This window comes from Carcharhinus amblyrhynchos, chromosome 23 (assembly GCF_965287045.1).
Source record: "Carcharhinus amblyrhynchos chromosome 23, sCarAmb.v2.hapA, whole genome shotgun sequence".
In the NCBI taxonomy this organism is placed as follows: domain Eukaryota; kingdom Metazoa; phylum Chordata; class Chondrichthyes; order Carcharhiniformes; family Carcharhinidae; genus Carcharhinus; species Carcharhinus amblyrhynchos.
In genome coordinates, this window is record NC_137346.1 from 10,504,660 (window position 1) to 10,519,595 (window position 14,936).

The 14,936-nt window shown below is 42.7% G+C and overlaps 1 protein-coding gene across 16 annotated transcripts in view; it reads right to left on the bottom strand.

The window, feature by feature from the left end:
- LOC145357267 (neurofibromin) overlaps nucleotides 1–14,936 on the bottom strand; it is a 324,662-nt gene that overhangs the window by 12,059 nt on the left and 297,667 nt on the right. For all 16 annotated transcript variants that reach the window (XR_013889280.1, XM_080210466.1, XM_080210464.1 and 13 more), the window contains 7 exons: nucleotides 14,247–14,404; nucleotides 9,617–9,739; nucleotides 8,704–8,831; nucleotides 5,030–5,130; nucleotides 3,470–3,612; nucleotides 2,107–2,153; nucleotides 527–743 (listed from right to left, as the gene is read on the bottom strand). Coding sequence is in view for 15 of the 16 variants with exons in the window: in XM_080210466.1 (XP_080066592.1) it covers nucleotides 527–743; nucleotides 2,107–2,153; nucleotides 3,470–3,612; nucleotides 5,030–5,130; nucleotides 8,704–8,831; nucleotides 9,617–9,739; nucleotides 14,247–14,404 (917 nt within the window). In the remaining variant the exon portion in view is untranslated. The remainder of the gene's footprint in view (nucleotides 1–526; nucleotides 744–2,106; nucleotides 2,154–3,469; nucleotides 3,613–5,029; nucleotides 5,131–8,703; nucleotides 8,832–9,616; nucleotides 9,740–14,246; nucleotides 14,405–14,936) is intronic.

The window sequence follows — 14,936 nt, forward strand, 5'->3', positions numbered from 1 at the left end:
AAAACAAAAACATTTACATCAAAATCAATATAAAGTTTTCAGTATATTCACTTCTTGGCCTTTTAGCTAAGATCAAGTGTCAAATCAAGCCCAAGTCAGGGGCAATGCCTCATCTTGCCACCTTGGATCTTATTTGTCTCTCTTGAGTGGACCATGAATTGGAATCAATTGGATTTTGAATTTTGTTTTTGGAGCAAGCAAGGAATGGATTTTAGTTTGCCTGGTCCACTCTAAGCATTGGCTTTGTAACTTTAAGGTTGGAATAAAAATTAAAAAAAAAAGAGATTTTAACGTATTCAGTGGACCCATAGTGTATATTCTCCCCGCTGCATATACCAGTTTCAAAGCAGCAAGGGTGCAAATCTTAAAGGAGTGGAGATACGTACAAAGGACCACCACTGGAAGTTGTGAAAAGTCTGCTGATGCAATTGGTGTTATTGAAAAACAAAGCCTGATTATTGATGTGCCAGAAGGCAGGGGATCAATTCAAAGCATGTTCAGATGAACAGAGGGAACCATCACTCACCTGGGGTATGCTGAGTGGTTGCCAGTGAGGTCATAGAATTGGAGAGGTTTAGGTTGGCAGTAATGCTAAGCTGACTTTGGACAGGAGGTGGGTAGGGAGAGGTTGGTGTGCGCAGAGATTCCTCAGCAGATTCTTCATCTATTCCAGGCAAATATGTGTCTATCAACGCATCCAGGAACTTCACTATCAGCTCTGCGTAGTCTGGGATCTGAGTTTGCTGTCCAAGAGGATGAAGATTTTAGAAATGATTTGCAAGTTAAATGTTCCAAGAAGGGTGCAAATGACATTCCAAGGCTCATATATTCAAAGAAGCTCAAACATAAGGTTTAAAGGATGGAGGGAAAGTCTACAGGGATAGTATTGTTTCCTCAGGACAATTCCTCCATTGTATATTGAGGGGAAATGACAAGATTAAAAACATTGAGTTTTAAAATGAAACTGAAATTTCCATTACATCATGTTTCCTTGACTCTAGGCTGATCAGGCGATGTCTCCAACAGGCAAACATACTGAAACAGCTCCAGTAAATGGGGAGGAAGTAGGGAGTGTGATTTGGAACCAGTCCGTACACAGCCACCTGACCCCAGGAAAGCATACTGACTAGAGACACTACAGCACAAATCCAATCATATTCACAACATGATGTTAACTGACATATTCTTTACAAACTAGATTATCTGGTCATTATTGCATTGCCGTATGTGGAAACTTGCTACATGCAAACTGGCTTTTGTGGTTCTTACGTTACAAATGCTGCAAAAGTATTTCACTGGCTGCCAGGCAGTTTGGGACATCAAGATAATGAGAGACGATATCTAAAATGGAAATCTGTCAACAAAACATTAATTTGTGAGACCAAAAGAGAAAATGTTGGAAAATCTCAGGAGGTCTGGCAACATCTTTAAGGAGAGAAAACAGCTGACATTTCGAAGCTTTCAAAGCTTTGCCAAAGGATCATCTGGACTCGAAACATCAGCTCTTTTCTCTCCTTACAGATGCTGCCTGAACTGCTAAGATTTTCCAACATTTTCTCTTTTAGTTTCAGATTCCAGCATCCACAGTAATTTGCTTTTATTAATTGGTGCTAAATATCCTTTTCGTCACATTTCATTTAAAACCATTCCAACTGCACTGAAAATCATTGAATAGAATCATAGAATCCCTATGGTGCAGAAGGAGGCCATTCAGCCCATTGAGCCTGCACTGATAACAATCCCATACAGACCTTATCCCTGTAAAACCCCTACTAATGTCAGGGGGATTAAGAGGCAATTTAGCATGGCCAAACCATCTAACTGGCATATCTTTGGAGTGTGGGAGGAAACTGGAGCACCCAGTGGAAACCCACGCAGACATGGGGAGAACATGCAAATTCTACGCAGTCCCCCGAAGCCAGAATTGAACCCGGGTCTGGGGCGCTTTGAAGCAGCAGTTCCACCGTGTCGCCATGCCACCCTATAATACTGAAGTGAATAGGCAGGAGTATTAAATTGTCAAGTCTCACATTTCAGTTTAAACACGATGCATAATTCAATGTAAATTAGATAACACAAAATGGCTCAAAATGATTTCAGTCTCACCTTGGAAAATGACCCGGCAAATCTCCAAAGTCCATTGAAACCAAAACCTGAAATTTGGGGTTTGGAAAAAGACAAGAAAACTACAATCAAAGCCTGAAAAATTTCAAAGACAACTTGAGAATTAAAGTGCATCATGGATTAGAGTACTCGCTTCATTAACCTCAAGGAATCACAATAATGTTCCTTCTGATTCAGATTAACTTCAAGCAATAAAGTGAATTACACTGTGAAAACATCAAATCATTTCTGTGGCATGAAATTACATTTGGGTTGACTAATCACTTGCCAATTTGCAACAAACGTGACAAACATTAATAAATAAATAAAACCTGCACAAAAAAGATTCATTTTCTGCAGTTCACTGGGCTCGATTCCTGCATTTCTGAAGGGTTTTGAAATCTGTAGCTATGATTTGGTCTACACAAGATTGTTACAAGTTTGTAGCTTAAGATACTCTTGCAAAGATGGTGCAGTATGCTCCCAAACCCTGTTTCACTGCTAAGCTCCCTAGTGGTTGCACTGGAAGCCCACAAAGTTAAAAAGTAAAGTTTATTTGTTAGTCACAAGTAATTAACAATGCAATAAAGTTACTGTGAAATTCCCCTAGTTGCCACACTCCGATGCCTGTTTGGATCAATGCACCTAACTAACACTTCTTTCAGAATGTGGGAGGAAACCGGAGCACCCGGAAGAAACCCACGCAGACATGGGAAGAATGTGCAAACTCCACACAGACAGTGACCCAAGCCGGGAATTGAACCTGGGTCCCTGGCGTTGTGAAACAGCTGTGCTGATCACTGTGCCACCGTGCCGCCCACGGTAGTGGAACAACTTCCTGCATCAGGCTTTTTCAGAGCTCCAATTCCTGCTCAGAACAGAATTGACAAACTCGTACCAGGTTGTACTGAATTTGGATCAATTTGGTTTTACGGGTCCACAGTCCAACTCGCAATAAGACCCTTACAATGAATGGAGATGTGATCATTCTCAGTTGAGACAGGGCCGGGTCTGGTTCCAGATCCTTGTGGTAAGATGCCATTGGATCATGGTTTGCTGTAACAGGACATCAATCTTGGCCACTAGTTTGTCTTGTATCTGTAGCCTATAGTTGAAAATATTCTTCCGACAAAGTTGTTAGAACTGAGAGCTCAAAATCCACCAACTGTGCGTTTCTTATTAATAACTTGCTTGCCTGAAGTTCCTGTACCATTCATGCATAAATAACAGCAACTGTCACTATCCTCACTGATTATTGATAGAAACATCTGGCCCAGTGTGTTGCCTAATTGCACCCAGACCTCTCTCTTTTGCATCTCTGTTAAAGCAAAATATTCCCATTCAAAACCGAAGCAAGCACACTTACTTTGTAAATATGATGGCTGGTACTGTGGTGGGGACTCCTCATGGTATACCACACTCTGCACGATCCCATGGATTGGATTTAACAGGTTGGGATCTTGGCACAGCGACAGCAAGGTATTAATTTTCGAGTCCAGTAAATTGTGCCTAGGTTTCACAGAGAAAACACAGAATGAGATCCATTAACCGAGTCAAAAATATGCAACAATCTTTTAAATTACTAAACCTTTCATTTCATGAAGTTTCCTTGTGAAAATTCAAGCGCTCTGTTTCATCACAATCTCTCCATGTCAAACAATACTGCAAGGATTTTGTCACTGCCGTAATGAGCGAATGCAAAACAGCAAACAAAAAGCAGCAATGAAGGTGCAGGGTGAGAGCTAGGTTCAAGGGCTGACACAACACCCAGGTGTAAAGGTTCTACAATAATTCTACACTGAGACGGGGCAAAATCCAAATGCATGCTGTCCCTGTTAGATTATTTATGTGGAAAGCAAACCATTCTTCTAATGTTCTAAAAGGAGCATTAACAAGAACACTTGCTATAGATCAACTTCTACCCAAAGCAGAATGATTTACCAGTATATTAAAGGTGTAGTTTCACCCGAAAGATAAAGACCATCATTATACTTAAACTCAACTGTACCATGTGATAATACTATGTTATTAATATAGTTTATGTTTGAAGAGGGCTGTTTTAAGATGCAGCGTTTTTTTACAGTCAGTCAATTTATTTGGAAAGAATACAACAGATGCTGGAAAGCAGGATGATTATTCATTTTAGCCATGTAGGTGTTTATTGAGCAGAAGGCTTAACGAGCTTTTGTTTACCAAAGAAAAGGACCCTTGGGGTGTTTTCTTCATTAAAGCAATGGAAAGTTGAGTTAGGTTTACAGGGTCATATGGTTATTGATACTAGAAATGGGAAGAGCTACGTTTGTAGCTGAGAAAAACAGCTTTGAGTTCAGTTGCTGGAGAAGGCTGTTTAAAGAAAGAAGCCTACAAACAGCTCTGTCTCTACAAAATCTCTCTGGAAGCTCCAAAGCTCTTAACCCAAGTCAAAGCAAGTATGTCTGGAGTTGCTAATAACTTTTAAAGAGGGGTTTAAGTCTATCAGAGAAATATTACTCAATTGGAATTGAATGCTGATAAGTTAGAAGAGGTGTTTCTTTTTATGTTTAAAGATTATTCAATAGTTAAACTATTTCATTTTGTTATTTCATTATGTCTAAACGATGTTATGAATAAAGCTTGTTTTGATAAAATCTTTAATTTGTCAGTGGAATTACTTCTGAGGCAAAACATCTTTTCCTTACATTTATGTTAAAATAAAAACTGTTGGGGTCTAGTCTGGCTTCAGATGAAACCTTGGGTTTTTGACCTGGCACCCTAACAGCTAACTTTCTGAGCCAGTTCCTGAGGCCAATATCTCACTGAGGTGAGAAGCTAGAATCCCATGATCTAATGGTTTGTTACGAACAGGCACAGCAAGAAACTATAATGCTCATTTCAACTGGGTCAACAATCGAATTGAGATCATGAGGTAATCAGAGGAGGAACTTACACAACTGGAAAGACCTTAGGGAAGACGACACTGGCTTCAGCTAAATACTCATACAAGATCCGTTGATCAAACTCATCTGTAGTGTGTTTCACCAATGTGGCCTTTGAAAAGAATACAAAATTATAATGAATTTTCATATATTTCAGATTTAAAAATAACACGAAAGTTGTTAAGAGATATCGAGAATGAAGCAGTCCCAAAATAAACCACTGGGTGGTGATATGCATAATATCCATATGACTGGATCAGAATCCCAATACAACAGCTTTGACTATGTTTTGCTGTACCGAGTCACTGTAATGAAACTTATAGCACCTCTAAACTCACTAGTCATCATCAACCCAGCTCATGTGAACATGTGCACAGGAATGGCAACAGATTTTCTTCACAACGCATTCCAATTTGAAATGTCTGCCCTCGTACTAATGCAAAACCCTCCCTCTGCAGAAGTGAGACCCCTCATGACGAAAAAGAAGATTGTAGTTAAGAAATATATAGGATGCCAAGCCTTTATAAATAGAGACCGAGCGCACAAAAGCAAACGAGTTACAATGAACCTTTATAGAACTTTCGGTTCTACCTCGAGTGAAGTATTGTGTCCAATTCTCAGCACTGTGCTTTAGGAAGGATATGAAAACTTTGGAAAGGGTGCAGAAAAAATTTACAGGAATGGTTCCAGGAAGAGACACTTCAGTTACGAGGATAGACTAAAAAAGCTGAGGTTGTTCTCCTTAGAGAAGAGATCGAGAGGAGATGTGACAGAAGTGTTCAAAATGTGAGGGTTCATCATCAAAAAAGGGAGGAAATGTCCCCATTGGAGGTGGAGTCAAGAAGCAGAGGACAGCGATTTAAGGCGAATACTTCAGCTTTTCAAACTTTATCAACCGAATATCAAATTGGCCAAATCCTCCAGTCTTTTAAGCCTGGGAAGCTAAATGTACCAAAAATCAAATCTAGTTGCACAAACTAAAGGGAAGAACCAGCAAGGACTTCAGCAACACTCAGTTCCGCTCACAAACCATCGCCAGAATTCTACCATCCCACCTGCCACAGGAACTGGAGTGGACAATGGGAAGATCCATTGACCTGGGACAGGATTTTACAGTTTCGGGATGAACAAGGCTGTAAAATCCCGCTCCATATCATAGACAACATTGATCCAACATCCATGATGATTGTACTCAAAGGTTGCAATCGTTCAATGGCCACACAGCTGGCTTGGCAGGATCAACAGTATAGACCAGTCGACATCAATTTAAGGTAATTGGCAGAAAAACCAGTGACATGTGAAAAATCTTACAATGCAGCCAGTGGTTGGGGTCTGGAAGACGTTGCCTGAGAGGGTGGTGCAGGCAGATTCAATCATGGTTTTCAAAAAGAAACTAGATAATTATACTGAGAGGGCTATGGGGAATGAATATGACAGGTTGATTGGTCTCCATCCGAGAGCCATGTTCACAAATTATGAATTGAGGTCAGGCACAAAGAAAAGAGGGGAATGAAATGTTAACCTTCATCTCTAGAGGGTTAAACCTTAAAATCAAGGCAAGTTTGCTGAGGGGATACGAAAGTCCTGATTAGACTATGTGAGGCACTGTGCGCAGTTCTGGGCACCGTGGCTGACATCAGCCTTGGATGGAGTTCAACCCAGATTCACCAGAAAGTTACCAGGAGTTAAAGGATTAAATTCTGAGGAGAGATTACGTAAAGGCAGCTTGCCATTGCCTGGATTATGGAAGGTTAAACTGGGACTGAGCAACGTTTTACTATTTTGAAAGAAATTAACAGGGTGAAGAGTCTAGGCTCTTCAGGAGACCGAATTTAGGAAATACTTATACAACAGATAGTAAGAGTGTTAAAAAGTGTTAAACGCTCTTCTATAAGTCGTAGATGCTAGTTGAATTAATAATTTTAAATCTGAGATCACAATATTTTTGGTAGCCAAGGGTATTAAGGAATATGGAACTAATGCAGGTGGACAGAATTCAGCCGTAGGCTAGCATTAAATAATGGGCACAGTATGAAGTCTCTCAACACCAGGTTAAAGTCCAGCAGGTTTATTTGGAATCATGAGCTTTCAGAGCACTGCTCCTTCATCAGGTGAGTGGAGAGGTAGATTTCACACATGCGGCATATACACAACTGCAAGATAATGGTAGGAATGAGAGTGGGACAGGCTCAAAGAGCTGAATGGCCTACACCTATTTAGAGCAACACGATGGCACAGTGGTTAGCACTGCTGCCTCACAGCGCCAGGGACCTGAGTTCAATTCTGGCCTCGAATCACGGTCTGTGTGGAGTTTGCACTTTCTCCCATTACTGTGTGGGTTGCCTCCGGGTGCTCCTGTTTCTGCCCACAGTCCCAAGATGTGTGGGTTAGATGGATTGGCCATGGGAGATTGCCCCTTAGTATCAGGGGGACTAGCTGGGTAAATACATAGGGTTATGGGCTTAGGGCCTGGGTGGGATTGTTGTCGGCGCAGGCCTGATGGGCCGAATGGCCTCCTTCTGCACTGGAGGGATTTTTTTTTAAACAAGAAGCTGGGGCAGGCACAATGACTTGTGTTGCAAACCGGAGCAGCAGTTCTGAGACTTTCATGATGATGAAAATTTGAAAGCAACAGCACTGTCACTAGAACAACAGGAAATGTTAGAAGGATTTTCATACACTGAGGGTTATTGAAAGGGGGAATCATTTATTTCAATTGGGTATTGATGCAGGCTCAACGTCATTTTAAAGTGAACTGGATAAGTATTCGAAAACCAACTTGAAAGAATATGATTAAGGGCAGGCAACTGGGACAAATGTAGATAGCTTCAGTTGATGAGTTCACACCCAATAGACTGAATGGCCTCCTTTTTTGCTGCAATTTCTTAGACAGTGCATTAAGTGGAAAGTAGGCTTCTCCCACAGGAAGGGAAGAGGAAAATTACATTTGGAATGTGGTAGGGGAGGATTAAATTCTCCCTCCAGCCCCACCCTCACTACTCATGTGCATCTTTCAGTTGGTGCCCGCACAAGCAACAAAATGCCTCAAAGGTAACTGAATGCACCTTAAAACATAATGGGATATAGCATTAGTAATGAACTCCAACAAGACTGAATTTACTTGTTTTACTTATCAGGCAGTGCACCAAGAAAATAATTTCTTGCAAGGTTTAATTACTCAAATTATAATCTGCTAAAATTCAGAGCAGAAGATACGAAATGGGCACACAGTCCAGACAATACATTAAAAAAAGACATCTGTTGTTAAAGTGTCGTAAATGTAGCCCAATCTATCACGCAAACCGGCCTCTCATCCGTTGACTCCATCGACACTTGCCACTGCCTTGGAACAGCAGCCAGCATAATCAAGGATCTCATGCATCCCGGACATACCCTCTTCCACCTTCTCCCATCATGAAAAAGATATGAAAGTCTGAAAACGCGTACCAACAGACTCAAGAACAGCTTCTTCTTTACTGTCATCAGACTTTTGATCAGCCCTATCTTATATTAAGCTGATCTTTCGCTTCACCCTATCTGTAACTGCAAACTAGATTCTGCATCCTATCCTTTTCCCCTATGTACTTGATGAGCGGTATATTTTGTCTGTACCACGCACAAGAAACAATGCTTTTCACTGTATCCCAGTACATGTGACAATAAATCAAATGGAAGCTATACATACAAGCACAGTAAGCAGCAGAGCTTGGATCTTGGGGTCAGTGAGGACCTCTTCATCTAGAAGCACGTTTGATTCAGACACGGAGACTTTCCGCAGGTGGGGGTGCTGCTGTGAAGATATCCGTTGTGTTTCTAAATTGAAAAGAGGGGAAACAAATATTGAATCAACTCATCACTGGGAATGAATGAGGTCAGGTGAACTGGGTCCATTATCTGATGTGCCCAAGGATGATGTGGAGATGGGCTACCAACGACACCGCAAACTGCTTGCTTCAAGTGGAGAGCATCTCCAAGAAGATTGCACATATTGACACAGACATCAAGTTTCTACAAAGATGCAAGAAAGCAGACATTTACCCCATGCCCAAGGTTAACATAAATGATCTGAAATGAAATAAATGGAAAGATTGAAAAATCAAAATAGGTCATATTTAGGACAATATAAATAAGAATGCAGTTTCAGAATGTCTCACATAACCTTATCTATTGCAAATGAGTCAAGATCTTAGGTTTGATGGAACTCTCACGCAAGGATTTTCAGGAAATGAGGGTAAATGAGTAAAAACTATACGAACTGGCAAGTGTCACTGTGATGTAGCCTGAAAGACGGAGTTGAGGAAGTATTACTGTACTTTCCAAAATTGAATTTGGGGAGTGTTTGATTCTGACAGTGAAAGTACAATATGGCAAGTGACCCATTGTCAAATACCACTAAGGTATGAGGCAATGGGTTGCAAAAACACAATGCTTTGCAAGTTGGAACATGCTTTGTACAGAAAGAATTAAACACAAGGCTCTTTAAAGCTTGCCCTTTGGGTAGTTACATGTTACAAAACAGCAATTGGCCCAGTATTAAGCTCTGTCTGAGGCAGAGATCACAAATAGCTTAGAAATAAAATGATAATGTTTCTGCTTACCCATCTCAAAATCATGCTCTGCCACTCGCCTCATCTTGGGTGGAGTAGTAATCCCCGATTCTATCTCCTGTCTCTTTGGTGCTTTGCTATCTGATATCAAGTGGTCAAAGCTTTTCCTTGTGCCTATAAAACATAAAATTCATCATCTGCTCAGATTTGCATATAAGAACATGCCACAGCAGGGCAGAACTTACTCAGGATTAGCGTACAGGCCCAGGTAAACACATTTCAGGGTGCTCCTAAGAGCAAGGGTGTTCTTATCAGCAACCTGACAAAGGATGGCATGGTGGCACAGTGGTTAATGCTGCTGCCTCTCAGCACCAGGGATCCGGGTTCAATTCTGGCCTCAAGTCATTGTCTATGTAGAGTCTGCATGTTCCTCCAGTGTCTGCATGGGTTTCCTCCAGGTGCTCCGGTTTCCTGCCACAGTTCCGACATGTGCAGGTTAGGCTGATTGGCCATGCTAAATTGACCTTAGTGTCAGGGGGATTAGCAGGATAAACGTGGGGTTACAAGAATAGGGCCTAGGTGGGATTGTGGTTGGTGCAGACACGATGGGCTGAATGATCTCCTCCTGCATCGTAGGGACTCAAACTGTAATATTTACTCTTCATTGCTAAAAAGGATTACTTAGTCATTATCACATTCCTGTTTGCAGAAGCATGCTGCATGCAAACTGGCTGCCTCGATTCTTGCACTACAGTGACTGCACTTCAGTTGGCTGGCCGTAAAACGCTTTGGGATGTTTGCGGGTCATGGTAGGCAGAGTGTGAAGGCAATTTTTTTCCCCCCTGCTACACTATAATCTTGCCTCAACTGAAATGAGGGAAAAAGCCACCATGATGGCAACAGCCACTGCTTTGAAATTGATGTGTATATCATTTTAAAACTTAGTTAGGTGAACGATCAAATGCCATATGTAGCTAGGAGGGAGGACAAAATATACAAAAAAGTGAGGTTGATATTCCTGCTGGTAGCTCACTCTTCTGTAGATTACCCCTGTGCCCCTTCGCTAAAAATATTTTATTCAGCAGCTGACTCCTCCCTGCCAGCAGATCAATACAAAGTCACAATTAATCAATTTGTTTAAAACCCTTTCACAAAGGAGGCACCAAGCTGGTAAAGTAAATCCTTCAGTTTCATTATTGGCTGTTTTGTCCTTTGCTATAATATTGTTACACAGAATTTACAGCATAGAAGCAGGCCATTTGGTACAATTGGTGCATGTCTGTAATTAGGTTCCAGTGCTCCCTGTAAATTGTTTAGGAGTGTGGGAATTATTCATTTAAACACACAGCCCTGCAGGTGCAGTAATGTCATTGCTGACTTGTGCATGGGGACTTCTGGGTTTCTGCATGGCCAGGCAGCGTGGGAAATATTGCTTCCACCTTATTTCATCTAACACTACTAGCATATCCATTTTACCACTCTGATTTGAGCACTTGCCAGGGCAACTCAACTTTGAGAGCAAAACAGACGGCAGTGATAGTACATTCATACTTGGGGCAACTATTGCAGAGACGGACATCACTGATCTGCATGTGCACGCGCGCAACTAAGTATGGCTTTGAAGGAGTTGAAGCATTCTTCTCCTAGGAGCTAGAAGAAGAAAACTACTGATAATATGAAGAACAGGACCCCATTCTGCCAAACCCCTGCAGCTTGCTAGCTAAGAATATTGACTGGAGGTCCAGTAGTAGTAGTAGTGGTGGCGGTGGTGGGGGGGCAGGGATGAGGGGACATTCCCTTAAAAAGGGGATCAAAGTAAAATTAATTCAATTCTAGTGTTTTCTGGACATGTCATGTTTCCAATTATGTGCTGTATTAGGCATTTGGAAAACAAACATGTTTGTTTTCTCTGCCTACACCCTATTAGGCAATCATTGATGCAGCTGACAACACTGTAAAAAAATAAATGAAGGAAGGAAGGAAACACATCATTGAATCACTTTATTCTTCCAAGAAATTCAGCATTTTGCAAGTTCAGACAGAACTCCTGAAAAAGGGTTGAAATGATGAAAGGAGGTATTTCCCACCTCCCCCCCACCCCCCAAATAAATCTAATTTCCCAAACTGGATTTTGCTCCCTCCAAGTCACTAAATACTGGGTCACAGCAGAGAGTGCAGGTGAGCAGGAAGGGCTTCTTTTTTTCAAAATCAAGTAAAGTCTTGCATTTAGTGCCTTTAAGGATCATGGGACTTGCTTTGCAGTCAATTGAGTACTTGAAGTGTAGACACTGTAGTACTGCAGAAAACTGAGGACAGCTCAGTGATTAGCACTGCTGCCTCATAGCACTAGGGACCTGGATTCGATTCCTGGCTTGGGTGACTGACTGCGCGAAGTTCTCCCCATATCTGCGTAGGTTTCCTCCGGGTGCTCCAGTTTCCTTCCACAGCCTAAAAGATGTGCGGGTTAGGTGCACTGGCAGTGCTAAATTTCCCTCAGTGAGCCAAACAGATGCCGGAGTATGGCAACTAGGGGATTTTCACAGTAACTTAAATGCAACATAAGCCTACTTGTGGCACTAATAAATAAGCTTTAAACTCGACAGGCAATTTATGCACACTAATTTGAGAGTGGCCAAGTAATCTATTTTGGTGATGTTCATTGAAGGGATATATACTGGCTGGGACACCAGGGATAACTCCCCTGCCCTTTTTCAAAATAGTGCCATGGGATCTTTTATATCCACCCAAGCAGGCAGGTGGGGCCCTCAGTTTAATGCCTTATCAAAATTATAGCACAAACAATCACTAAGAACAGCACCAGAGTGTCAGACTGATCTTAGTGCCCAGACCTACAGTGGGGCTTGAACCTTGCAAATTGGGAATGTGACCAGTTGAATCACGGCTGACACTTGTGCTAAATGAATCAAGTTTTGCTCTGCAGGGGGAATGTCAGCAATTTGCAAAGAGGGGCAGCAAGTACCCTCAGTTAACTTGCCTCCCCAACCACAAACAAAAAAAAGACACTTCAACTCTTCATCCAACTCTGCAGAGCTGCTGGACCCTGCAGCTATACAAAACGGCCGCCACATTCACCAGTGGCTGCACTTGGGAATAAATCCTGGTGATTGAAATTATAGGGACCTCAGTGAGGCCCATGAGGTGGGCCTCTTGGAGTTTGAACTCTCTGACTGAGGAATAACTGTCTGCTTGCCCAGAGAGCATTATCTGTGAGATATATATATATATATATATATATATAAAAACGAGGAGTGGCAGGGCTACTGACACACCCGATTCTGACTTTGTACCTGAAGCACTCTTAGGAGTGGAATTGAGTTTGAGATTAAAGGGAATCAGGTGAAGAGACACCAGCCTCTCAGGAGATATTTCAGAAATGCTTGGCCACATTTATTAGGATGACTTGGCTCTTCATTCTCAAATTATCATATTATCAGTGGCTTCAAAGAAAGATATTATCACAGGACTGGAGGAGAAACGTTGCATCGCTTCTCCTTTCTGTTTCCTTTGTTTACCTATTCGAAAAAATGCCCCAAGATAATGGACATAATGAATTCCTACGTAACTTCTTGCTGCATAGAAACATTATTTGTTAAGTGTACCCCACAGATTACATTACTGGAATCCAAAGTCTATGACACACAAGTATTAAGGTGTGAACAAGGTTCACTAGACTAACTCCTGGGGGGAGGGGGGGGCGGAAGGGAAGCGAGAGACAGAGAGGGGGAAGGGGAGCGAGAGAGAAAGGGGGGAAGGGGAGGGAAAGAGAGAAAAGGGGGGGGGAGGGGAGAGAGCAAGGGGGGGAAGGGGAGAGAGAGAGAGAGGGGGGAGGAGAAAGACGGGGGGGAGGGGAGGCAGGGGGGAGGGGAGACAGAGGGAGGGGGGGAAGGGGAGAGGGAGGGGAGGGAAAGAGGGAGGGGAGGGGAGGGAAGGGAAGGGAAGGGAAAGAGGGAGGGGAGGGGAGGGAAAGAGGGAGGGGAGGGGAGGGAAAAAGGGAGGGGAGGGGAGGGAAAGAGGGAGGGGAGGGAAAGAGGGAGGGGAGGGGAGGGAAAGAGGGAGGGGAGGGGAGGGAAAGAGGGAGGGGAGGGGAGGGAAAGAGGGAGGGGAGGGGAGGGAAAGAGGGAGGGGAGGGGAGGGAAAGAGGGAGGGGAGGGAAGAAGGGGGAAGTGATGGATGAGAGAAGTAATGGGTTTGGAAGATGAGGTGGCGGGGGGCAGGGCAGGGAAGTGGGGGATGGGGCAGATTGTTCCATTGAGAGAGGTGACCCATTTACAAAATAAAGATCGATTTCATTGAAACATAAAATTTTTCAGGGGCTCTGAAATGATAGACAGCGGGACTATGTTCCCAGCCCATAGCTGAGTAGTCTGGAACTAGAGTTTATGATCTCAGAGCAAATCAATTGCCATTTAAGAGGGCGAAGCGGGGACATTTCTTCACTTAGAGGGCTGATGTTCTCTACCATCCAAAGCTGCACATGCTCAAGTTGTTGAATATATATTCAAGTCAGAGATCAACCGGACATTAACAAAATCAAGGGATGTAGGGATTGTGCAAGGAGATGTAACTGAACTGCAGTGGAGGAGCAGGCTTGAGGGATTGAATGACCTACCCTGTTCCTATAGATGTTCTCATACTGTGCACTTTTATTGTGCTTCCTTACCTAGCATTATTTTGGATTTGGCCTGTGAAGGCTGACCCATGTCCAGACTCATAGACTTGCGTGTCCTGGGGCTAATTTGCCCCATTGTTGGGTAGTTAGCAGCCAAATTTCTGTTCGAGGTCTTGGGTGAAACCCACGGCTGGCTCTCTCTTAATGCTCTGTAAAGAGAATTGGAAGGAAAACAGGTGAGAGTCCATTTGGATGCAGTCGGAGAAAATGTAACCTGTCCATTCTGGTCAGCGAAGAGGCTTCAAAAAGATGCAATACAACCTCTGGTGATATACCAAAAACACACAAGGGAGAAAGATAGAATATGAAGCTTGACACTCTGCTCAAGACAACTAGTTCATTTGAGAGCTTTAACTTTGGGGCAATGCTTCTCTAGAGACTGTGATTACTGATTGCAAGGGTGTTTAGCATATTCAGATTGTACCCTGTAAGCTGATTCCGAGCTAAACTGCTTCCATTGAGAAAATAACCTAATCTTGAATTGAGAAGCTGCTGCGCCCATTAACTTGTCTCTGCAAAAACGTTATCCAACTTTGCATCCTTCAAGCATCCATAGTTGCCATCGGATAAACTGGGTAATAAAGGTTACTGAACCTACCGGCGCAGTGCAACTGAGATGACACCCCTGGTCAAATGTGTGCTCAAAATATCCAACTCTACCTCCCCAACTATCTCAAGACC